Source organism: Sitophilus oryzae, unplaced genomic scaffold (assembly GCF_002938485.1).
Source record: "Sitophilus oryzae breed Bouriz unplaced genomic scaffold, Soryzae_2.0 scaffold_556_pilon_pilon, whole genome shotgun sequence".
NCBI classification, from domain to species: domain Eukaryota; kingdom Metazoa; phylum Arthropoda; class Insecta; order Coleoptera; family Curculionidae; genus Sitophilus; species Sitophilus oryzae.
In genome coordinates, this window is record NW_022147147.1 from 106,947 (window position 1) to 132,459 (window position 25,513).

General features: G+C 31.4%; 1 protein-coding gene across 1 annotated transcript in view; it reads left to right on the plus strand.

Moving 5' to 3' along the window:
- LOC115887217 overlaps positions 1-25,513 on the plus strand; it is a 72,783-nt gene that overhangs the window by 38,981 nt on the left and 8,289 nt on the right. The window contains exons 3-5 of the mRNA XM_030906584.1: positions 2,663-2,855; positions 4,355-4,534; positions 13,770-14,014. Coding sequence (XP_030762444.1) covers positions 2,663-2,855; positions 4,355-4,534; positions 13,770-14,014 — 618 coding nt within the window. The remainder of the gene's footprint in view (positions 1-2,662; positions 2,856-4,354; positions 4,535-13,769; positions 14,015-25,513) is intronic.

Consider the following 25,513-nt stretch of genomic DNA (forward strand, 5'->3'; position numbering starts at 1 on the left):
TTTATTAATTTGTATCTAATTAGCGTGACGTCATAAATCTCGCTCCGAGGCTGTTCTATCAGAGACGGCATTAGTCTGTATTTAGAAATGTCAAAAGCTGATGACATTTTACTTTTGACAATTATGCAATTTCTTGTTGATTTTTGCAAGAAGAGGAAGAACTGTCACTTGTTTTATTATTTTCCTTTTCTATTTCACGAAAGTAAAAAGAGTTACCTATCTGATTCGTTCAGGCACTCAATTTAAAGAATACTTAAAGAATATCAGTAACTTTTTTGATAGAGGGATTTTATATTTGCCATGTTGGTAAAAAATAACGGTCAAAATTCAAAGTTATTCATTTTATAGACTATATACATATGCATAATATACTCTATATGTATAGAGGGGAGTGGATATTCCTCTTTTATTTGACACATAGGTACTAGGTTGTAACGCAGATATTTTAGTTATATTACACATTAAATTAAGGACTGTAAAGAAACATTTAAAGCTTGTTTCGTTTGACAGTTTCTTCTAAAATTCGCTATATTTAATTTCGTTAAAATATAAGATTTTTTTATTTATTTCTTATAGAATAAACTCAGGCATCACCTGTATCTAATTTTCATAGCAATGTAAATTTATATGTACATATTGCTAAAAGCACAATTACATTCAGACTATACTAATTAGCGATTCAAAGGAGATTATTGACACTACATATTAACGCTTTTTTAAAACTATTTCGATATATACATAATTAATTGTCTTGTGTATATTAATTGTATCTCGAACACAATGATGGCATTGTAAATAACGACAACACCTTGATAATTGAGGACTAAAGTGGTTAGCAGAAAGCACCGCACTGAATATGTTTTTATAATTCGTGGTAATTGTTTGGTACCAACAATTCGTTTAATATCTGCTTGTTAACGTAGTTACTACTATTAATAAATTATATTAATTGCGAGCTACCTAATGTTACCTTGATATGATTGATCCTTATCTATGTGTTTATAGGTTTAGATTTTATTGATACAGTACTGAGTTGTAAAAGACATAAAACTGGGCGAAACTTTGAAATACCCTGTGAAATGGTTTAACAAAGTAAAGAGTTTAAAAACTACTTTATCACGAAGGTGAATCTTTTCTTGATATACTCTGTTTTATGGCTCTGTTTTTTTTCTCAGGTAAGATTTCGACAGACGATGACAGAAGAAAAGCAAATGACGTCCCATACCAATCTATTTATTTTACTAAAAAAAGTTTCTAATAATTTTTAAGTTAACTATGGATGGGTTTAAATATAAATTCGTCATGCGTCGTCATTTGTTGTTTTTAACCAGTTTTATTGGCTTATTTCAAAAATGACAGATCGTATTTCAATTTTATTGGTTTGACGGAACGATGAACGACAAACGGACGCCGATGCGTATGAAGTCGCCTTTAGATTTTTGACGTTTGTCAAAGTCTTGCCAAATTATAGGTTATAATTTTGTGACAACTTTTGTCAAATACCCTGCGTTTTGGAAGATGATGCATTTTGATTCGTGTTATTACGTGTGTTTACTGTCTTTTGAAGTCAAGTGGAGGAAAAATCGAGTGAAAATTAACTGTAGATCCCAGAGCACAGTTTATGGTTAATACTCGCTGCCCAGGCAGAAAGTCTTATACAGATACACCAATAAAGTTACTATCAATAAAGTTCGTATACCATCTCGTCGTAGGTAAGTGCATCTCGAATATGGTAGAAAGACCATACTAAACACATACTAAAAACTTGAGTAGCTGTAAAATATCGACATAACACGATAGGTAAATAATGGATTTTAGTACTGCAGAAAAATAATGTCAAAAGGTACTGGTTTAAAAAAAATTAAGATTAATGTTAATTAATCAACCTGTGAGGTATAAAATTTGGTAAGTGTTATTATTAATAAAATAGTTTGTTTTATTTATGTTATTTTATTTATTCCTGCGGAATATTACAAATTTGTATTTGTACATAAGTTATATTGATAAATATAATCATAAATGCGGGAAGTTTCATAAAGCGTGAAAGTAAGAAATAGTTCATTTTTATATTTTTTGGTATGTGGTGGTCTTGTTTTTGTTTGTTTTGTATTAACACATACCGTTTTTTATTAAATAAAATAACTCGATAACATTTTTTCAGTTTTATACAGTTTTTTTCACAATATTTTTTCACAAGTTACTTGTCAGTCAAATTTTAAATACATATATTAATTTCCTGCTATTTCTTGCTATGCGTTCCAGTTGTACCAACTTATTTCTTTGTAAAACAAAATAAACTACATTGAAATTAAAATGACAGACACATCTATCACTGTCAAGGATCTTCTCGTTGGACAGACTATAGTTTGTTTTTTGATTCATATCGATATCTTTCTTTTTGTTGGAGATATTCTAGGACTATCTGATCTGGTGGTAGAAATATTTTACCCTTGGTTGAGTGCTTTGAAGAAGTCAATCGGAGTTGGCCCTCAGCAAATCTGTGTGAATCCCATACCCCGATTGTAATCAATAACAATAGAAAATTTGAGATTTGAAATATTGACTATTAATCAGATATCAACTTATTGATTAACTAATATATCAATAATTTATATCAATTATTTTTCGGCGCTTGTACTAATAAATTCTTTTATATTTCCAGGAAGACGAAATATGGATATCCAGTGAAGATCTCAATACCGAAAATAGTTCAGACGACGAAAGACTGAAACTGAGGCATGCCTGTAAAAGGAAAACCAAAGTGAAGAACAGAAAACGATCATCTCCTAATATAAACGTTCAGAGACCGTCGATATCTTCGATTCCACCAGTTGCTGGTACTTCAAAAGACTTAGGTTGGTGATAAACGCTATTATGCCAGATTCTTTTGATAAAACCTTGACATTTTAATAAAACTAATAATAAACAAAAAGTACTTAATGTTATCTTTCTACATGAATCCGTCACATAGATTATAGAGTTAGATATTATTTAGTTATATATTTTATTATTTTTTCAGATAAAAAAACGAGATTTGGTAGGTTAGTATATGACATAAAATAGGATTGTTCGTGTTTCACCGGAAATGACTACACCTTTTGATTTTTAAATGGCACTCTCAGTATATTTTCTACTTTATTCGATAGAAAATGACACTCTGAATAGAAAAATATTTCATATATTTTGACATTTTCGCATATGGTTTATTTGAAATTGTAACATGCGATTCATAACGACAAGTTGACTCGAAATACCGAGTGTGTGGTACCAAATTATTTGTAAAAAATTGCATTTTGGTTCAGATATGATTAAAAATACGATATTGGCATTTTTAACCGGCCAGGATAAGACAGGAAAAACATTAGACGATCAAAACTATTTTTCCAAGGCTCCTTGATTAAAAATTAGTATTTTTAGATTGAAAATACGATTTTTTTAAAGTGAAAATGTCAAAAGTTGATATATGATATGCCATTCTATTCAGAGTGTCATTTTATATGGAATAAAGTAAAAAAATACCGAGGGTGTCAGTTAAAAATCAGAAATTGTAAATTATTCTTATTTCCGGTAAAACCGGGAGTGACCAAAAACAATTGAATTCGTCAATTAATCCTAATTTATGTCATATACTAACATACCAAATCTCGTTTTTTATCTGAAAAAATAAAAAAGTCATAGGGGTAAACAGCAAAATGAAACACAAAATCACCACAATACACCAAAAATTTTTTACAAAAATACTTTTAAACTTTTGGACGCGCGTTTTGCTAACCATGTTAGCATCATCAGCAGATGATTAAGACTAAACTACTATCTACAATTTGAGCGTTTATATACCCGCTCAGTGGGCACCGAGTGGGTGTGGCAAGTTCTAGCCAGCCCAGTCAGAGCCCACCGAGCGTAACAATTAAATTTCCGCAACTAGAGTAGTAGGAACAGAGAACTGGACCGTTGTCTCTGTTCATACTATCTATACAATTATTAATTCTGATGCTTTCATATGCATCTAATTGCCTGTAATTTGAGACTTGTTTAATTAATTTTCAATTATTAAGATCTATATAATGTTCTTTATCAACTATATGTTCAGCAACGCAAGATTTATCCGGTCTACCATATCTTATCTGAGCTAAATGTTCTTTAAATCTAGTTAATATTGATCTTCTAGTTTGCCCAACATATTTCTCATTACAATCTTTACAAGAAATTTCATAAATGACTTTTCCAGTGGAGGTGTTTTATCCTTAGGATTACCTAATAGGGGTGAGCCATTTTCGAGACGCATCCGGTATTTCTTATTACGACCTTCTATGGAATACCAAGCAGCTATTTACATTTTTTTGACTTAATTTAGATGATCGACTGTTGGCGTCCAGACTGGAAGTACCGTCGTCACAATTGGACGAATCAAAGACATCGGATGAAGAGTACGCGCCCGTACCGTCGAACTACAACACGAAACGTATGAGCTTGGAGGACTGGCGACCTATGAAAGGTGCCTTGAACTTGACCTCCTTAGAAGAGGCAGCTGCCGGTAGGTCGATAGAAGTATGAAGGTTCCTCAGTATGTAGCGTTCTTGTATTGATTATTATACATAAGTAATTATTAGAGTACTTCAACCGTACAGGTTTCTGCGAGTTAACAATATAAAAACTTTAGCAGCTAAATAGTGACTACTAAAGTAATGATACCATATGATCGAAAAGAAAACGGCGTCAAAGACGGCTTTAATTAACATAAAACTTCAAATCATAACACTGATTTATCGAAAGACTAAAAAAGGCTAGAACGTTTCCAGACACACAAATATCTATCAAAAAAATTCTCCAATTTTAAAAATAATTTTTACTCAATATAAAAATGAATTACAACGTTCTCTCTCTTAAGGCTAACCAGCAGTAAGGGCCATTAAAAAATGAATGAGATAGTGTTGAATGAAATTTTTTTTTCGATCGTATGGATATGTATTATATTATGTCTGGCAAAGTCCAGAATTTGGAAGCGTATACTTACTGTAAAGGCTCCCATACACTTAGGTTTAAGTTGATACGTTTTTCCTTGAACGAGTAAGATGTAAGGCAAAACGTAATGTGTAGATGGGGCTTAGTAGTAATATCAAAGTTCATAAAAACTATTTCGAAGTGTTGCTATTGGAACTCTTAAGTATATTTATTTTTTCTCTAAATATATGAGATTGAGAGATATTATAGGTAGAAAAAGTCCATTTGAATTAAATAAATTATCAATTTGGGATCTGTTAATTATAAATATTATGATTGAGCATGCTGCCAAAAATATTATAGGTATTATATAATGTGAATAGAAATAATATCTGGGACCAATAAAATAACTCTGACGCACGATAGATTGACATTTAAATAATCTTTATGAAGCTAACATAAATGTAAAATTAGTATATATGTATTTATGTACCTGTTACATAGCTTTTTTAAACTCCAAATGACAATTACAATTTTAAATGAACTGTCAAATTATATACCATTGTACATACCTATTATATATTTACAACTAATTTTTAAAAGCGTTAACCTGCTAGTATTTTTTTACAATTTTATAACCAAGATTGGCTAATTTTAACAGGATGTCTCTACAGGGTTGTTCACAACATAGTACGACATGGAGTATTGTAGCTAAACGATTGGATTTTTACAAATTTTAAGTTTTGGGTTCGTTGAAGGACTATTAGAGCTACAATTTAGAAATAATTTTACAAGATACAGAGTGTCCCAAATAAGTAAAAAATGCTATAGTTGTATTTTTTTAAATGGAACACCCTGTATATTATTCTATTTTTAGATTCTACGATATGAATAAAGGTAAATTTTATTAAGGTTTATCACACTTAAACCTTACCGTTTTTGAAATATTTTCAATTTTGTGAAATTGCAGTAAAAATTTTAAGGCTTCATTTCTCCAAGGGTATCAAAGTTTTTAATACTAAATATTTACTGAAGTTTATTTATTGATCAGTTATTGTGTTGCAATAATAAAAATTATACTACCTTATACAGAGTGTCTAAAATTTTATTTTAAATACTTACTAGCTTTAAACGGCAATAACTTGTTTAATTTAAATGGAACGCACTATATATTTCAGGAGAATCAGATGCATAATTTAATTGTCTATCAAATTGTATTCTACCACTTTTTACCTATCCCTTCAAGGTTTCGTAGAAAATGCAGTTTTTTATCATTTAGACCTCATTTATCAATATACCCATGGAATATTGACATTTTAGATTGTTTTTAAAGCAACAAATGTACAAAATGTACAGGCTAGTAATATTATCGTTTTTAGCAAAATGATAATATTACTAGCCCATTTGTATGCAAAAAGAAAACTATTTAAATCTTCATAAGAGTATACCATTAATTATATATACCACCATTATTTCCGCCCAAATACTAATTAATTACATACTTAATTATATTCGTGAATAAATTATTCTAAATAAATGTGGATTTGAATCAGAAATCAATATAATAATAAGTTATAAAAATGAATGTTTCTGTTGTTACAAATAAGCATTTGTCAAAAAATGAAATATCGTTTTTAAGGTGTTACTTTTTACCACACTGTCTAATACACATACATAATTCAGTTTTTTAGTATTTGTAGCAATTATTACTAATCAACGCAAACAGTCAATTAATGTAGTTTGAATACTGGAATCATATTAATTGGTCCTCTTTAACAAATATTTAAACAGTTTTTTTTTATTTTTTAATGAAATAAACGAACTATATCGACACTATTAGTATCTGTACTCTTTAAAAATTTGGTACATATTTAAAAATAATCTAAAATGTCAGTATTCCATGGGTATATTGATAAATGAGTTTTAAATTACAAGAAACTGCATTTTCTACGGAAACTTGAAGAGATAGGTAAAAAATACCACACTGTTGTGACACTGTCTAATACACATAAAAAATTTAGTTTTTTAGTTTTTGGAGCAATTATTATTAATCAACGCAAACAGTCAATTAATGTAATTTGAATACTGGAATACAACTTTGATATTTTTTATTTATTTGGGACACTCTGTATCTTGTAAAAATATTTTTAAATTGTAGCTCTAATAGTCCTTCAACGAACCCAAAACTTGTAAAAATCTAATCGTTTAGCTACAATACTCCGTGTCGTATGTGGTGAACAACCCTATATATTATTTGTATGTATATAATGTATGTATATAATGTAGTGTTTTTTATATGATCGCTATTTTTTTCGGACATAGTGTACAAAAAAATTAAAAAAAAACTATACATATAAAAAAGATATTTAATTTTAAATAGTTCCTAGTTTTTATATTCAGAATGATGTTTAAAATGCGGTTCATCATTGTGAATATAAATAGAATGATATTATATGGTTGATTGAAGAATCTTTCAATCAACGATTATATATTCAAATTATTTACAACGAGAAATAAATATGTATGAATTTCGGAAATTATTGAATATTTTTTCTGAATTAAAATATCTAAAGTCAATCTTCCATCATTGCTATACTGGCAAAATTGTTATGATTTCTAATTAGAATTTTAGTTATTTGTGATAATAGAATTATACAGTTGCTATTTTAAGGCTAATGTCGTGTTTTCATATAATATCGTATTTTAAGATTTTTTCTAATTATATGTAATAATAATTTTTTTGTTAAATTATGTAGTTATATAACACTTTCAGTTCAATGAAAAATTGTATTTCTTTGTTTTAAACACTCAAGGATGTATTGTCTTAAGATCATTATCCAGAAAGAAAAAAATATATTGAAATATTAATCACCTAAAAATACACAATCTTGTTTTTTGCCTAGATCCGTTAACACATTCCTTTTCCTACTAAAGAAAAAAAATATACCGATTGGCCGACTATTTGATTGCATGCGTGCGCAGCTTGATAAGAATATATTGGTTGGAATACCCTCCAGAACAAAATAGATTGAACATTAAAATGCACGAAAATTTTAAGGTGTAATTTTCCTGCTGGTCAGATGTATTTTACAAAGTATAATTTACAAAAACAACTATGCATATAAGTCAATGCTTATACAAAAAAGTGAAACAAAGAGTGAATATGAAAAAATTGGTAAAATTATAGTTTATTACTTAAGGTTTTATCTTTTTTTTATGTAAATGAAATTGATGCACATCAGCATATACAAACATGACAAAAGGGTCTTTCTAAAGAAGTGTTTTTCAATAGGTCTGCGCAGTCTCGCGATGATGTTGACTTTTGCTGTATTGTTCTACTATGGTGACAATATATTAGTTTAAAGTCCATTAATAACGAAATTATGCATACAAAATGTTGCAAATTTGTTGGTTTTGTTTTAAAAAATGGAAGTGTTTTTTTATAAAATAACAATCACCTTATTGAATAAATTGACTCAAATTGCTAAACGATTACACTTTTTTGTAAAACGTTTTCTATTCCATTTTAGGTCAGTTTTACTTGACATACTTTGTTTAGCAGAAAAATCGAGAAAATTGGTTAAACGTTTCTAATTAGCCGTCTCATTACGGTTGCCATTCCATGCCGTTTTTTTCTATAATTAATACATATTTGTCCATCCTGACTAGGTTAAGCAAAAAGATCACGTTTAGACTAGTGTAATAAAATTACGCAGACGAATCAATCAAAAGTATTTTTAAAGTAAAGAAAAAACTATTTGGTAATATTAATTAATTATCGTCATTCAAAACACTACATAGTAATAATTAAATGTTGTGGTATTTAGTATTTACATTTAAATTAGTAACGCATTAAACAAGAATTGTATGTAATTCTGTAGATAATATTTATATAATGATATAGGGGACAGTAGAATAAAACCGTACCGCCCAAGCAGCATTTGGACGTCGGGACAACGTTGTGTCACGCGACCAAACGTCGGGGCGCAACGTCGGCACAACCTCGTGCCAACCCTAGTCTGCACTAGTTTGGAGAATAATTTTCGGGTCGAAACGACGTTGGATACCGACGTTGGCTAGAAGCCTAATTTAGTACAAACTGCAACGTTGTTTAAAATCCTAATTCACAGAAATACATAACTAATATGGCGTCTAAGTCGCGTTTTATCCTAAATTGGGATAATTATAGTAAAAATATTATTTTTATGATTTAGTTAGAGACATATATGTCAGATGGCAGTGAAGGAAAACAAAACAAAAGTATTTAAGTGTGGAGGATGTTTGAAGATCATAATTATTGAAACACTTTAACCGACTCTGTAACTCGTTACCCAAGGCAAAAAAGTTAAATGCAAACAATTTTATTGATAAATGTATTGTTTCTACTTTGAAAAATACTAATGGGCCTTAAAATTAAAGAAGTTTTAAAAATTTTCTTGAATTCTTTTTTAGTAAAATGAGAATAATTTATTCGCAGTCGAAAAAATTGTTTCCGCGTGTTTTTTAGGGTCAAATATTTCAAGTTAATGTATTCAAAAAGCAGGAATTGCTATTTTAGGAACGAAACATTTTTTTATTTAACAACATGGCGGCTTTCACTTTGTTGTTCTGGAGATTAAGATGGAGTAGTTCGAGTAGTCGCAAGTCGCATACTGGACTAATAAAGTCGCAGTTCGGCCTTAACAGGTAGTATACTAGTCGCAAGATTGCCTAATTTAGTCATCCTAGAGTCTAGCTTGTGCCGCCCTCTATAATCTAAATAAACGAGGGAGTGGATAAACTATCGGTAATATATGTCGATGAATATTTAAATTTAGTTTTATATGTACCTTTCTTATGTCCCATTTAAATTAAGTATTTTTCTATAAAAACAAAAACAGCACTGAACTGTCTGACTTAACAGATCAATGAAGTGAAAATTTAAGATTTAAGGTTATGGTTCAATACAGTTGCAAAAAGGTAGTGACTCGACGTCCTACCAACGTAAGAATAAGGAAATCTAAACAACGTTGGAATTAGTAAAACAGACGACATTTGCATAACGTTGGAATAGGTCCTGAAACTGACGTCGGAAAACTCTATATTGTCCAACGTTGTAACTACGTTGTCCGAATCACCTAAAGATCGCTTAAGCAAAAAAGGTTACAAGACAAAGTTTATTCGACGTCGCAGAAGCTTCTACTTTGCTGTAGTACTAGTCCAACGTCGGCACAACGTTATAAAAACGTTTAAATTTATTTTAGTATCCAAGGTAAGGAGCTAACTATTTTTTGTAACTAATCCAACGTTGTGTTTAGTAAACATGTGATCGCAAGTCGTGAAAATGCTACTTGGGCGCCTTGTACAAAAGTTAAAAAAATGCTAAATTTTTTGGTCTGGGTAGTTGTGAGGACTGGGAGTTGTATTAGCATTATATTAACAGAAATATAAGTTTTTCAAAATCATTGCAAATAGTACGATCCGGTTGCCGAAATCGTACTACTAGGCTTCCTATATCTATCGTACCATCTGAAATATATCTACATATTTATACTTAACCATAATATTAAAGAGGTTTCCCATCAGGCTTATCAATAAATATCATAAACTCATCTCTTCTGGACCATTCTTTTTATCTGCTTTTACGACTACTATTGTCAGTTCAGTGTGCAGATCAACATGTACCTCAAATCAACAATTGTGTGAACATTGCTGTCTACAAGCCAAAAACTACCCATCCAAAATCCATTTGTAGCACTTGCTGTACTTGCAGATTTAAAAGACGTAAAAGAGTCGCTACTTTCCTAAACTGTGCTGGTACTTGTACAAATTGAGCAACTTAACCATACAGAGGCATCGTTTAGACAACATTATTAAAAATTCTTCTTCTTCGTCTTCTTTTTTCTCTAACCATTGTTTTCCTGCCCTTGTTTTGACGTCATGGACCCATCTCTTTTTTGGTCGGCCCACACCTCTTGTAGTTCCCTTTGGTCTTCATAGTATGACTTTTTGGGGCAATCAGTCTGGACCCTGTTATGCCACATGTCTTAAGCTACGGTATACGTAAACGCAGGTAGGATGACGCTGTCCTATGCCTTTTTCTTTAGGTTGATGGGCACCTTTTGATCTTCGAAAATATCACTCATATTCCAAATGGATCCTGCGCCGAATCTCCGTATTTTGGTTCTCTTTACCCAGCTTGATTTTGTAATGATCTACATTTTTAATAACAACGTTGTCTACGGTAATGTTATGGCTATTGTTGCTCATTATCTTATTGGTCGTATTTAAGTTCATTTTAAGGCCTATTTTCTGGTATTAGTCATTTAGTTACTTTAGCATGGTGTTCAGTTATTGAACATCGGTGCTCAGCAAGACTATATCGTCTGCGAATCTAAGAGGGCTAAGGTGTACCCTATCGATATTTAAACCTCTTCCCATTTAGACCTCGCCAATGCAATAATTATTATAAACCAGATATTGAAGAGGTACGATTTATGAGATGGTACTGTATTAGGCCTTTCCCCTAATAACTAAAAATTGTGGTATTTACCTTTAAAATAATAATGTAAATATTAATAAATTGTATATAATTTTATATATATAAAATTTATTTAATGATATACTAATCGCAGCATACTAATTTGCTATATTTGTTTACAGTGATACTTGAAAATTAAAAAAATATATGTATGTACCTATGTAGTTGTGTGTTTCGCAAGGCTAAATTTTATTAAGTTATTGTTTCTGTTTGTTAGGAAATTAATAATTACTGCAGCGTTTGCGTGATATATCCAATAAATTTTTATGAAAAAATAACTCACATTTTACAAAAACAATTCGGTGTAACTATGATTCATTTAGAATTAGTGTATTTATTTAAAATTGAATAAAGACTTACCAAATGAACATAAATTACTTAATTTTAAATAAACTTTCAAATTATACTTGTACGTCGTTTTATAATTTCTTATAGAAGCAAAAAGCGTAAAAAATTTCCTTCTTCAAGTTATCCAGATGTTACATTGTTATTTATTATTTCCGATATTTGGTTTTAATTCTTTTCAACTTTAAAGATTATTTGTTCACTTAGTATCTTATACACTCTTACAACATCTTTACTTATCTAAATTGTAGGAAAACGCGAAATAGAAAAAAAAATGCATTCACTTCCCGATTTTTATTTTATATATCCATTTACACCCTGTATTTTAGAAATATACTATAGAGGATAGAGGGTGATTCACGGCGATTGTAGGTTAGACCTTTAATAAGAACCGAATTGCCGGTGATAGGATTTTTTTAAAATTTGTATTATTACATAAAGGCGCCTGCTCCATCTATTTAAATTATTTTCAGCGTGACATATTGTTGCTGCATCATTTAAGAAGTAGTAGTATATTTGTAATCTTAAATGGAATATCAGGTATGTTATTAAATTTCTGGAAACGACCTTCATATTCTCCTAATTTTTCTATATACTGTAATATACCTTTTGCTAGTAGGTTTTGAGATAAAAAGTATCTATAACATGTGTAAAATTAACAAAAACATGCTCTTGAATAAGCAATGGTAAAATCATGAATTGAGCATATTTACAGTTGAAATTTGAATTATAGGGTAAGGAAAGTTGATATATTCGATCAGTCATAAGGAAACGATTAGATATTACCACATGTTTTTTTTATAGTAGAAAAACTATGGAAAATGGAAGCAGTTTCGTAAAATGTAATAATATACTCGGTGTTCTATTTTAAACAACATAAATACTACTATTTTTAACTACTACTATTACTACTATTCATGTATAAGAATCGCTTTTAAAACGTTCTTCGACGTTGTGTGGTGCCTAGGCGCCATTGATTTCATTCATTCCAGTCTCCGCCACGCAGATCCCTTGAGCTCATCGCCTTCTTGACACCTTCCACACAGTTTGTCCTTGGTCTTCCCTGTTTCCTTCTCTTTTGTGAAAGCCAGTTTAGTACCTTCAGAGGCAGTCGCGTGTTGTCCATCCTTCTCACATGTCCATACCACTTCAGTTGGACACTCGATCTCTATTTTCTCTACTATAGTTTTTTGTCTAACCATTTTGTCCCTGATTGTTTCAATTCGTACTCTGTCCAGCCTTGATATTCGTGCTGATCTCCTTAACGCGTCCATTTCTACCGCCAGTAATTTTCTTTTGTTATTCTCTGTTAACATCATAAATCTTTAGTTTTCTGTCTTTACCTATTTCGTTACTCCAGAGCCAGAGTATCTTATTCAGACATTTTATTGCATTTCTGGCCTTGACTATTCTCGAGCTTATTTCGTTGTCGTCTTTCCCGGATTTATCGAAAGTAACGCCTAGGTATTTGTATTCGTTACATGTTTGTATGTATTCATTATCCAGTTTTATTGCTGTTTCATCCGATTCCCCAAACTTGGTATTCCTCTTTAAGTTTTCGTGTCATAAATTCCACAACACAAATACTACTATTTTTAACTACTACTATTATTACTATTTACTACTATTATACTACTATACTACTACTACTACTACTATGCTACTATTTAAAATAACACAAATAGTACTATTGTAATTTAGATGGATGAAGCAGTTTGTAAAAATCCAAATTTTCAAAAAAATTAAAGAATACTTAGAATTAAAGAATACCGACAGCGATTATAGGTTCACCGCCGTAAGTCACTCTGTATATAAATATACTTGAACAATATCCAGCTTAGATAATTGAATTTTGACGTAAAAGAGATCCATCGTCAAAATTAATATAGCCCTTATTACGATTCACGAGTACGAACACATTTTTAATGCCATTTTAATAAAAGTTTGTAAACATTTTCGATAGAGAACCGTGTCCCGAAGATGTCCTATCCCGAAAACTTTTACGAAGGGCTACTTGACAAGTTGCGATCCTTAAAATCCTGTTCCTCCCTGAAATCCCTTCGAAAAATATCGCCTCCCGAAAGAGCAACAGCCCCAGTCGATGGGAAAAGTTTCCAGTTTCTAAAGAATACGCCCGAAGTGAAGGCCACGCTGGATTTCATCAATAAGTTGGATGAGGAGATCGCCGATACGATTTGTAAATATAAGGTAAGCTCAGAGAGCTGCAACAAGTCAGTCATGACATGTCTTAAGTTATTTCTAAAACCAATATGATTTAAATCTTAAGTTAAGTTAATTTCAACATAAAGTTTAAATGACTTAAATCATTTCGTTTTCAAGTCAAATCATGTTTGTAAAGACTTAAATCAATATCATCATTATTTTCAGCTTATTTAACCATTTCCAATTATGGTCTAGTCTCCCTCATATACTCTCTTTGTATTTGGGCCCATTTTTGTCTATTGTTGGCTATGCAGATTAGGTCTCTTAATGCCTCGTGGATCCCATGTTGTAATTTTTGTGGTCCATCTGTTGTCCGTTCTTCTTGCTAGGTGTCCTGTCCATTGCCATTTGAGGGATTTGACTCTGTGGATGGCATCTATTATACTGTTTTTTTTTCTCGGGTAAGATTTCGACAGACGATGACAGAAAAAAGCGGATGACATCCATACCAATCCATTTATTTAACTAAAAAAGTTTTTAGTATTTTTTAAATTAGCTATGGATTAGTTTATAAATAAATACGTCATGCGTCGTCTCTTGTTTTTAACCAGTTTGTTGGCTAATTTAAAAAATGATAGATCATATTTCAATATTATTGGTTTGACGGAACGATGAACGATAAACGGACGCCGATGCGTATGAACCTTTGAATAAGAAGACTAGGGAAGGAGTATAATGCTATCCATGTATTCATGCATGGTGGGCGGAAAATGCACCATAAAAGCACTCTAGGGTGGGATCCTTGACAGTTTTGTTTGACGATTCATTTGACACATTTGAATTTGATTTGAAATTTTGTGGATTTGTCAGTCTTTACGGAGCTTATTTTATGTTATTTATTATTTATTCTACTACTGATAGTTGTATAAAGGTAGTAAATCTAGATGGAAATTGTGGCAGCACTTTAATTAACAGTGACACTATCGCGATTTATCGAAAAAGACTCTAAAATAGTTGGTTGTGTAGCATGCGGTAGATCTCGGCAAAAATTGAGTGAAATAATGGAACAACTTTTCGCTAGTAAGTGACTATATACTATACATACGTGTAGTAAACCGATCATTTATGAAATTCACTTAAATTAACTAAATTATATATTTTTCTTGCATTTTTGCTTTTATTTATTACTTGTCAAAGATTAGATGTCAAAGAATTTAGATACGTTAATTTGACTTACCTGCTTCAGTAGCGTATCGGATGTTTGTGGTAATAAATACTTATTATAACTTATCTATTTTTATTAGAATTATATATTTTTATAACAATTTTAATAACTACCAACATTTTATTCACAACGTAAAATAAAACAACAAATTATTGAGTCTACCTCACGTCTACCCTACATCATAGTTTTACATTTTTTAAATAAAATTAGAACGACACTGATAAACCGGAATTTAAGTCGGCCATATTTGAGGCCCATCGCGGTGTACCTAAGATTTTTGATATGCTCCTTCCTTAGTCTTCTTATTCAAAGTGTCAAATAGAAATGATAAATATTTTGCATTTTGGACTGTGTTGTTACTATGGACTGTGTAGTACACTCCATAGTTGTTACTTGTGTTTCGTGTTTTTTAAAATTAAGTGGAGGAAAACTCGAGGGAATTAAGTGTTGAGCCAGACCATAGTTTACAGTTAATATTCGGTGCCCAGAGACACAGAGAACTAGAGAGTTGTATTATTTACAAATGCAGTATTGGCTAAATAACGGAAAAGAGGCAACAGAATGGGGATGGAGCAAAAAAAAACGGATACCTTAGTTCCAAAAACAATGTCAAACGCAGTGGCACCAGAATTTGTATTGAAAATGATTTACTGTAGTTGCAAATCTGGATGTAATAAACTATGTACATGTTTAAAATCCATGTTCAAGCTTGTGTGGTAACTGCAATTTCTTGCGACAACAAACAAATATCGGTCGATGAAGAACAAATCGAATAAAATTGTAAACTTTCTAGAGATGACAATTTGAAAAGTTAGCTTACAAGTTGGTAACACATTTTTATTAAAATGGGCATACTTTAATTATTGTTGTTCGATTTGTAGGGGTGTATGTTTATAATGTATTTATCATAATGAAAAAGTGTTAAGATCGTAGATGATATTCATGTCAAAAAGACATTCGCAAATAAGCACTTTATTACATTTTATTTTTTTTCTTCCAACCTGTAGCCTAATTTTTTAAATTGTCACTGTATTTTTAAAAACAAGTTGTGGTTAGTACACATGTATTTAGTAAAGGATAGATATTACAATTTTTGTTAGTTTTAAAATATTATTAAACCACCAATAAATATTTCTTGAAAATGTTACAAGGATTGTATTTTAGTGGATATTGATGCTAAATATCTATGTTATTTTTTAATAAGCTTAATAAATTAGTAATTTGCATTTCGGTGATTCCTTTTTAAAATTGCTCGACTTTCAAAAATTTTTTGTACGTCACTGCGTTAGGATAATAAACTATTTTATATTGGTTCTGATAGAGTTTTTTATTCTCTTTAATTGTTACCTTTTGAGGTTTTGCGCTATAACGCACACCGTTTTCGAGTTATTTACATTTTTTCCCAAAAAGTACCAAAATTCAAGATGGCGGCCGATTTTTTTTGATGACGCACACACCGGACAAATGGGGGCTTTTAGTATGTTAATAAGGGATACTAATGCTAACTATTTTCAATGGTCGCAGCTTTCTAAAAATTTTTGCAAATTCAAAATTATTTGCACTGGCCTATATATAAAGTTGGTTAACTAACAATGCTAAAGTACAAAGCAACAAGTAGTTGCTTGTCAATCAAAATTTAAATATATTAGATATGCGTTCCAATTGTATAGTCTGTAAAACGAATAACTTTGAATTTGACAGTTCCCGCGGGCTTTTCTAGTGTTAATTTTATTAGGTTAGTAACTTGCGGCCATGCTGACGCAATGCCGTCTCTAATAGAACAGCCTCGGAACGAGATTTATGACGTCACGCTAGTTAGATACTACAGATTAATAAATATGTGGTAGAATACATGGAAAACATAATTATTCCTCGTATTTTTGGTTTGTATTTTAAAAATTATATAGTTTACATGAAATATACATAATATACAGTTAATAAATACAATATATATACCTATTTATAGTAATAAATACTTTGGCAGATAAACTATGAACCATACAAATGCAGCAAATGTTTTACAATATGGCTGAAATCGTACTCCATAGTCAAAGTAGATAGTTTATGTGTTAAGAATAATAATTTAAAAAAATATGTGGTCATCTTTTGACAAGTTTATATTTATATTAGTTTATTAATTGCAGTAAACATTATAATATATAAATAAATTTTGTGAATGCAAATAATAATACATCACTATTAGTAGATATTGAATGTGTTTTGTTAAATTAGATCGATTTTCGAACACCAAAATTTAAAATATATTTTACATTTTACCCATTATCTTATGTACCACCTATTCATTATTTGTATATTGTAAAACATTTGCTGCATTTGTATGGTTCATAGTTTATTTGCCAAAGTATTTATTACTATAAATAGGTATATATTATATTGTATTTACTAACTGTATATTATGTATATTTCTTGTAAACTATATCATTTTTAAAATACAAACTAAAAATACGAGGAATAATTATGTTTTCCATGTATTCTCCAACATATTTATTAATCCGTAGTATCTAACTAGCGTGACATCATAAATCTCGCTCCGAGGCTGTTCTATTAGAGACGGCATTGGTCTAATATTTAGAAATGTCAAAAGCTGATGACATTTTACTTTTGTCCATTATGACATTTCGTGTTGATTTTTGCAAGAAGAGAAAGTCACTTGTTTTATTATTTTCCTTTTCTATTTCACGAAAGTAAAAAGAGTTACCTATCTGATTCGTTCAGGCACTCAATTTAAAGAATATCAGTAACTGTTTTGACAGCGGGATTTTATATTTGCCATGTTGGTAAAAAATAACGGTCAAAATTCAAAGTTATTCATTTTATAGACTATACCAACTTATTTCTTTGTAAAATAAAATAAACTCCTTTGAAATTAAAATGACAGACACATCTATCACTGTCAAGGATTTTGTCGTTGGACAGAGTATAGGTGAGTTTTTTGTCGTATCCACTCTATACTTTTACGGTTTCTCTTGGTAATTCCTAGCACATTTTTTTAAATTGAGCGTTGTGCGACCTGCAGTTGCCACTTCATGTCCGTTTGAGTGTCCAGGTTTCGCATGCATAGGTCATGACTGGTAGTACACATTGGTCGAATGTTTTCTTCTTTAGATAGAGTGGCATTCTAAATTTGAATATGATTGAGTTTCTTCCGTAAGTACAACACGCTAACTTAATTCTTCTGTTGATTTCTGGTAGTAAAGATCCCGAGCGTGTGTATTAGTTGTCCTAAATCTATAATATATTCTTCTACTTGAATTCTTTGAATATATCTAAAATTAAATAATAGTTAAAACTAATTTAAATTTTAAAGACTCTTCTGTTATAGGAAAATTTAGTAATAAGCTGAAAAGACAAAACGATTTGAAACGTGTTAAAATTGAACATGTTTGTGAATCCCTTTTAGTATTTTTTCTTGTGACTCCCCTTGGTTGTTTATTTGAAATTAATTGCTTAATCATGATCTGAAATTAAAAAGAAACATTAATGTTATGTAGCCGAAAGCGATTCACGAACAAAACTGGTAGATCTTTAAAAATATATCTACACGTTTCTTATATCATACATGTTAATGCTGTATTTACATATTGATATAAAATATTTATGAACCTTGTGTGCATTGTATTTTAAGATTTGTAGAAAACAATTTCATATACTAAAAAAAAAAAAATAACGGGTAGTACGAAAAACGGGCGCACCTTAAAATATTGATGTTTTTTTAAGTTTAATATATTTTGTTCTAGTGGGCCAATTTTGATGATTTTTTAAATAATTTGTAGCTAATGTAAAAGGAATGTAAAAATCATTTTATCATCTAGATACGTCTTTTGCCGATATTTTATTTTTTGATTTTGATATATCTCAATAGATTTACAGCAATTTTAGCATCGATTTTAGGTCCTCATCAATACACTTATAAAATAGTATACCGTGCTGGCAACTGTTACTTTTGGGTCGGAATTTACATGTGTGGAAGTAAATCGCATAGGGATCTTATTAAGTCGGAGTGAGAGAAATGCGACCGACCGACGCGACGCGCGACGGTGTGCTGTTGCGGCGTTGCCGATACGCCTTTCCCTATCAAGTAAAGTAAAATCACGATCGCAAATCGCTTATTTTTAAAAGACTTTTTTTTCAAGAGATAACTAGATAAAATCATTAGACATGTTTCTGAGCATCTGAAATGGAATTATAAGGATATCGTTAGGGTGTCATTTTTTTATAACGAAAACGTCAGTAATCACGATAATTTAAAAACTCAACTTTTTAACACATAACAGGCCATAACTCAAGAACCACTTTAGATATTGAAACTTTTTTTTATTTTCAAGAACGGATATTTTACAATATGTTTACATAAGAAAAATTCGATAAGGTTGTTTTTTCCATTCAAAAATTGTAAACAATCCATCCATTTACTTTTAGAGCATAGCAATTTTGAGCAATCGTGTAATTTTTTATTGATAAAGATTTTCACATACTGTCTACAAAGAAAATACAGCAGAAATATTAACAAAGTTCTTGAAAAAACTACAATCTATTATTTCTAATAGATTTGGAGATATCGATTTTTGAATTCAGAGTTCTAATAGCGCGACCACTATCGAACACCCACTCAATTCCACTTATTTTTACCAAAAATGCAAGTGTTTCTAGCTTGCCCTTAAAAAAATTCAAGCTATAGGGAAATTTACAACGACTCGTTAATAAATAAACAAATTAAGTATCACGAAACGTAATTAAATCGTGAAGCTGAACGCATGACGTACACCTTTCCCTAGAACTTTAAGTACTGACAGAGGTATTGATTGGGTCGACCGGTCAACTGCGACAAATAGAAGTGTCTAGCCCTAACAGTCAACTTTTAAGCTTGACCAATCAGGTTGGTTAGCGTGGTTATTTGAAGGGTGTTAATTCATTTGTGTTTGTCAAAAACTCTAACGTGATTGGTTGGGCTTAATAGTTGCCTGCTAGGGCTAGACACAAGTCGACAAATCTGCTATATCCCCTTCCACGCCTCTTAGCGATGTGCACAGTTTCTCGGTTTATTTCATACGTTTGGCAACGTGTTTGCTGTCCTCTCTGTGTTCAGTACATTATAAACGCATTGTACTCTTCTTACATACGGAAATATCGACCCAAGACTAACCTTTGCCAGCCCTTAGTATAGCCTGTCCAACGAGAAGATCCTTGACAGTGATAGATGTGTCTGTCATTTTAATTTTAAAGTAGTTTATTTTATTTTACAAAGAAATAAGTTGGTACAACTGGAACGCATAGCAGAAAATTATTATATTTAAAATTTGACTGACAAGTGATTACTTCAAAATATTGTTTAAACTGTATAAAACTGAAAAAATGTAATCGAGTTAATTAATTTAATAAAAAACAGTATGTGTTAATACAAAACAAACAAGAACAAGACACCACATACCAAGAAAATATAAAAAAGAACTATTTCTTACTTTCAAGCTTTATGAAACTTCCAGCATTTATGATTATATTTATCAATATAACTTACGTACAAATACAAATTTGTAATATTCCGCAGGAATAAATAAAACAACATAAATAAAACAATCTATTTTATTATTAATAACACTTAGCAAATTTTATAGGTACCTTAAAGGTTGATTAATTAACTTTAATCATAATTTTTTAAACCAGTACCTTTGGCATTACTAAAATCCATTATTTACGTATCGTGTGATGTCGATATTTTACAGCTACTCCAGTTTTTAGTATGTGTTTAGTATGGTCCTTCTACCATATTCGAGATGCACTTGTCTACGACAAGATGGTATACGAACTTTAATGATGGTAACTTTATTGGTGTATAAGACTTTTTGCCTGGGCAGCGTGTATTAACCATAAACTGTGCTCTGGGTCTACAGTTAATTTTCACTCGATTTTTCCTCCAATTTACTTCAAAAGACACAAAACACACGTAATAACACGAATCAAAATGCATCATCTTCCAAAACGCAGGGTATTTGACAAAACTGACAACAGTTGACACAAAATTATAACCTCTAATTTGGCAAAACTTTGACAAGCGTCAAAAATCTAAAGGCGCGTTCATACGCATCGGCGTCGGTTTGTCGTTTATCGTTTCGTCAAACCAATAAAATTGAAATACGATCTGTCATTTTTGAAATAAACCAATAAAACTGGTTATAAACAACAAGAGACGACGTATGACGGATTTATATTTAAACCCATCCATAGTTAACTTAAAAATTATTAGAAACTTTTTTTAGTAAAATAAATAGATTGGTATTGGACGTCATCTGTTTTTCTTCTGTCATCGTCTGTCGAAATCTTACCTGAGAAAAAAAACAGAGTATACGCATGGTTTGCATACTCCCCCTACAAACTGTTTCATAACTACTGAACACATATTGGCCTTGTTTGCCAGTTGAATAAAAAATTATTTATTAAGATTCGGAGGCCCCCTAAAAGACGGGGCCCGGGGCGGACCGCCCCTTCCGCCCCCCCCCCCCTTTAGTCCGCCACTGATAATTTAGCTAGAATTGCTTAAAAAATCATCAAAATCGGTCCACTAGAGAACATGAAAATTTTAAGGTTCCCGTTTTTTGTGCCAGTGTTGGTACAACACTGGCACAAAACATGTACAAAGATGGTACATGTTTTTTGAAACACCCTGTATATAAAACAGGACCTAAAGAAAATTAAGCTGGATGCCAAATGAATATAAATTTCAGAAATGTGAAAAATTGGAAGGCAGAACAAATAAATGCAATTTGCAATTGGTCACAGCGTTTATGAAGTTATTAAATTGGTAATATGGCTTATAAATTAAAAAAAAATAAAACGCGTTCGGACAAATAATGCGAAACACAATATCGATGGCTATCGTAAAATTCTTATGCGATTATTTAAAAGTCACGGTCAATGATATGGTCGGCGCGATACTTAGCGGGTGTCACGGTGTCACCGTAAAATATTAAATTGTAATTACTGTCAGAATACCTGATATCGACCTCGAAAGAGGTCTTTGAATTAATCCTCGTAAACGTATATACAAGAGGAAATCGCCGAGGTTGAGTTAATATACTGAAAAAAACATTTATATTAATTTTAAAATAAGGCAAATAAGTACAGAGTATTTCAAACTTGTACATAATGTATAATAGATATTGTCTATACCTGGGGTGTCAGCCCATCAAGGGATAGAAGTTAATGAAAAAACAAACGATCTAGCTAGAATAGAAATGAACACTCCCCCTACTTATTGGACCAGAACCGTTCTGCTTCTCAACAGGAAACCAACTTAAAGGTTGATTCTCACTATACCTTCCGTTTCCATTCCATATCCGTTCCGTATTTTTTATTATATTGACGCTATACTTAAGCTTCCGTTTCGTATCAGTTCCATACTTTTTATTGTACCGGGTGGGTCAAATTCGACGCTTTTAATGGAAAAACCCTTTTCTATAGGAGATAGACAAAAACTAATATCGGTGTCTGGAGCTCAATTTTTGTCAAAAACATGATGGTGAAAACCACATATCGATATCTGTTACCGTTTCGGAGTTACGGGATGTTTTTCAAAAATATGCATTTTTAATAAATCGCTGTAACTTTTTTGCTATGGAAAATTTTGTATTTTTATGAAAACATTTCCAAAGTACCTTTTTACGTAGAATTTTATAGTTTAAGTATACTTTTTTTAAAATTAACAATTTAAGAATTATCAACAGAAAATTTGATTTTTTATATGGGACACCCTGTATATTTTTAGTTTATTGAAAAGAATTTAAAATTACCTTTCCAAAAATATCACACTTGATATTTTGCTCGATTCCTCTTCGAGATATAGAGTATATAAAAATTTGCCCGCTTTATATGAGTAGGCTTTGAACGGCACCGGCTATAATGCAAAAAATTCAAGCTGTGAGCATCAATTAAAACGAAAATAATATTTGTTATGAGAGATGCAGAATTTTATAACAATTTAAAATATATTTAACCAACATCAACACATTTAAACTATATCTAATAACAATAAAAATAAATAGCAAACCAAGACATGAAATTTTGCTACAGGTGTTCGACATATCGACCGTCTTCTGTTATGGACAGACGGGGAGTTTCCGCAGAACAGTTCTTGCGGAATTCATTAACTCAGTGGGGGTAAAAGATACCCTCTCATAACTGCTAAGTATTTCTAATTCTTGTCTCGATTATACGGAATAAGGAACCTTTATTCTTCCGCAAATATATCCATAGGATTAAATCCATGGGCACTAAGTCAGGCTACCAACGGCTGGGATCTTGGTTAGTTATTCAATTATTCTTGAAATTGGGCGCAAAAACTTGCTGATAACTTCAGCGTTCAGAGGCGGTGCATCGTCTTACTGGAAAAATATGTTTTCGAGTTCCATTAAGGGCATATATCATCAATAAGGGGTCCAAAGCCTACTAGTTAAAAGTGGCAAACTTTTAAAAATTCTGTATTTCGAAGGGGATTATAACAAAATATCAAGTGTGCTATATTTTTGGAAAGGTAATTTTAAATTCTTTTCTGTTAATTAAAAATATAGAGGGTGTCCCAATTAAAAAATCAATTTTTCTCTTGATAACTCTTAAATTATTAATTTTAAAGAAATATACTTAAACCATTAAATTCTACGTAAAAAAGTGCTTTGGAAATGTTTTCATAGACATACAAAATTTTCCATAGCAAAAAAGTTACAGCGATTTGTTAAAAATGCACATTTTTGAAAAACACCCCGTAACTCCGAAACGATAAAAGATATTGATGTACGGTTTTTACCATCATGTTTTTGTTGAAAATTGAGCTCCTGACACCGATATTAGTTTTCGTCTATCTCCTATAGAAAATGGTGTTTCCATTTAAAAGCGTCGAATTTGACCCACCCTGTACAATTTATATCATTACGAAATTTTTATTTTAAAAATTTGTATCATTTGATAAAGATAATAGATTTAATTAAGACGTGAAAGAATAAATAAATAAATATCAGCAAAATTTTAACAGAGCTGGTAAAAATGTAAGAAGTTGACAACGCTGTTTCCGATACGCTTCAGTCTGTCCGCCAAAAATGTATGGAAGGAAAGGATATAGAACGGAAGGGAAACGGAACGGATAGTGTGCATTGTCCTATTTATTTACATGATATAATATTTTATTTAAACGGAAGAGAAACGGTAGGGGAGCTGATATGGAAGGTATAGTGAGAATCAACCTTAAAGCGGAACTCAAGAACCTAGAAGACTCCATCCTTAACCTGGAATGGGAATCCCCCAACGGTCAAAATTTTCATTGAATTAAGTAAGGACAATGTTGGGATTGTCACCGGGTTTTTAAGAGGACACTAAATCCTCAATAAACACTTCAGTAGATTAAAACTAAAAGACAATGGCAAATGCAGATTCGGCGAGGAAACACCAGAACACCTCATCACTGTCTGCACCGAGACGACAACCATTCGTGCTATAACTTTTAGTATGACTGATATCGGAGATGAAGAACTAAACTCTGTAAATCTGTCTCAGATACAGGCTTTTGTCAAAGCCTTGAGACTATTAAAAAAAGTGGTCGGCCAAGGAAAACAGCGAAAAAAATTGAAATGATAATTAAAAAAATCGCTTTAACTAATCCGCATAAATCGACAAATCAAATTTTGAGTGAACTACCTGGTGTCAATATAAGCTCTAAGATCATCCAAAGAAGGCTAAGAGAAGCAGGATTATTTAGCAGGAAAGCAGCCAAAAAAACACTCATCAGTAAGAAGAACCAGAAGGCCCGACTTATATTTGCAAACAAATATTTGCACTGGTCGACGAATGACTGGAAAAAGGTACTGTTTTCAGATGAAAGCAAATTCTATATATTTGGATCCGATGGCATATCGTGGATGGACATCACCCAGAAGGGAAAAGGTTTGATCCAAAGTATACCAAGGCCACTGTAAAGCATGGTAGTGGATCTTGCATGGTTTGGGTACAGCATGTAATAGGAACAATGGATCGATTTATGTATTTGGACATCTTAAAGAAAGTGACGATTCCGTTTGCTGATGATAATTTGCCTTTAACCGGGATATTTCAGCAAGATAATGATCCAAAGCATAAATCGAAAGTCTCACAAGAATGGTTTTTGTCTGAACAAATTAGAGTTATGGACTTTCCTGCCCAAAGTCCAGAACTTAATCCCATTGAAAACCTGCGAGAGAAACTAGATCGCCGGGTAAGACGAAGTAACATTAGCAATAAGAAAGATTTGATTAGAATTTTGAAAGAGGCCTGGAATTCCA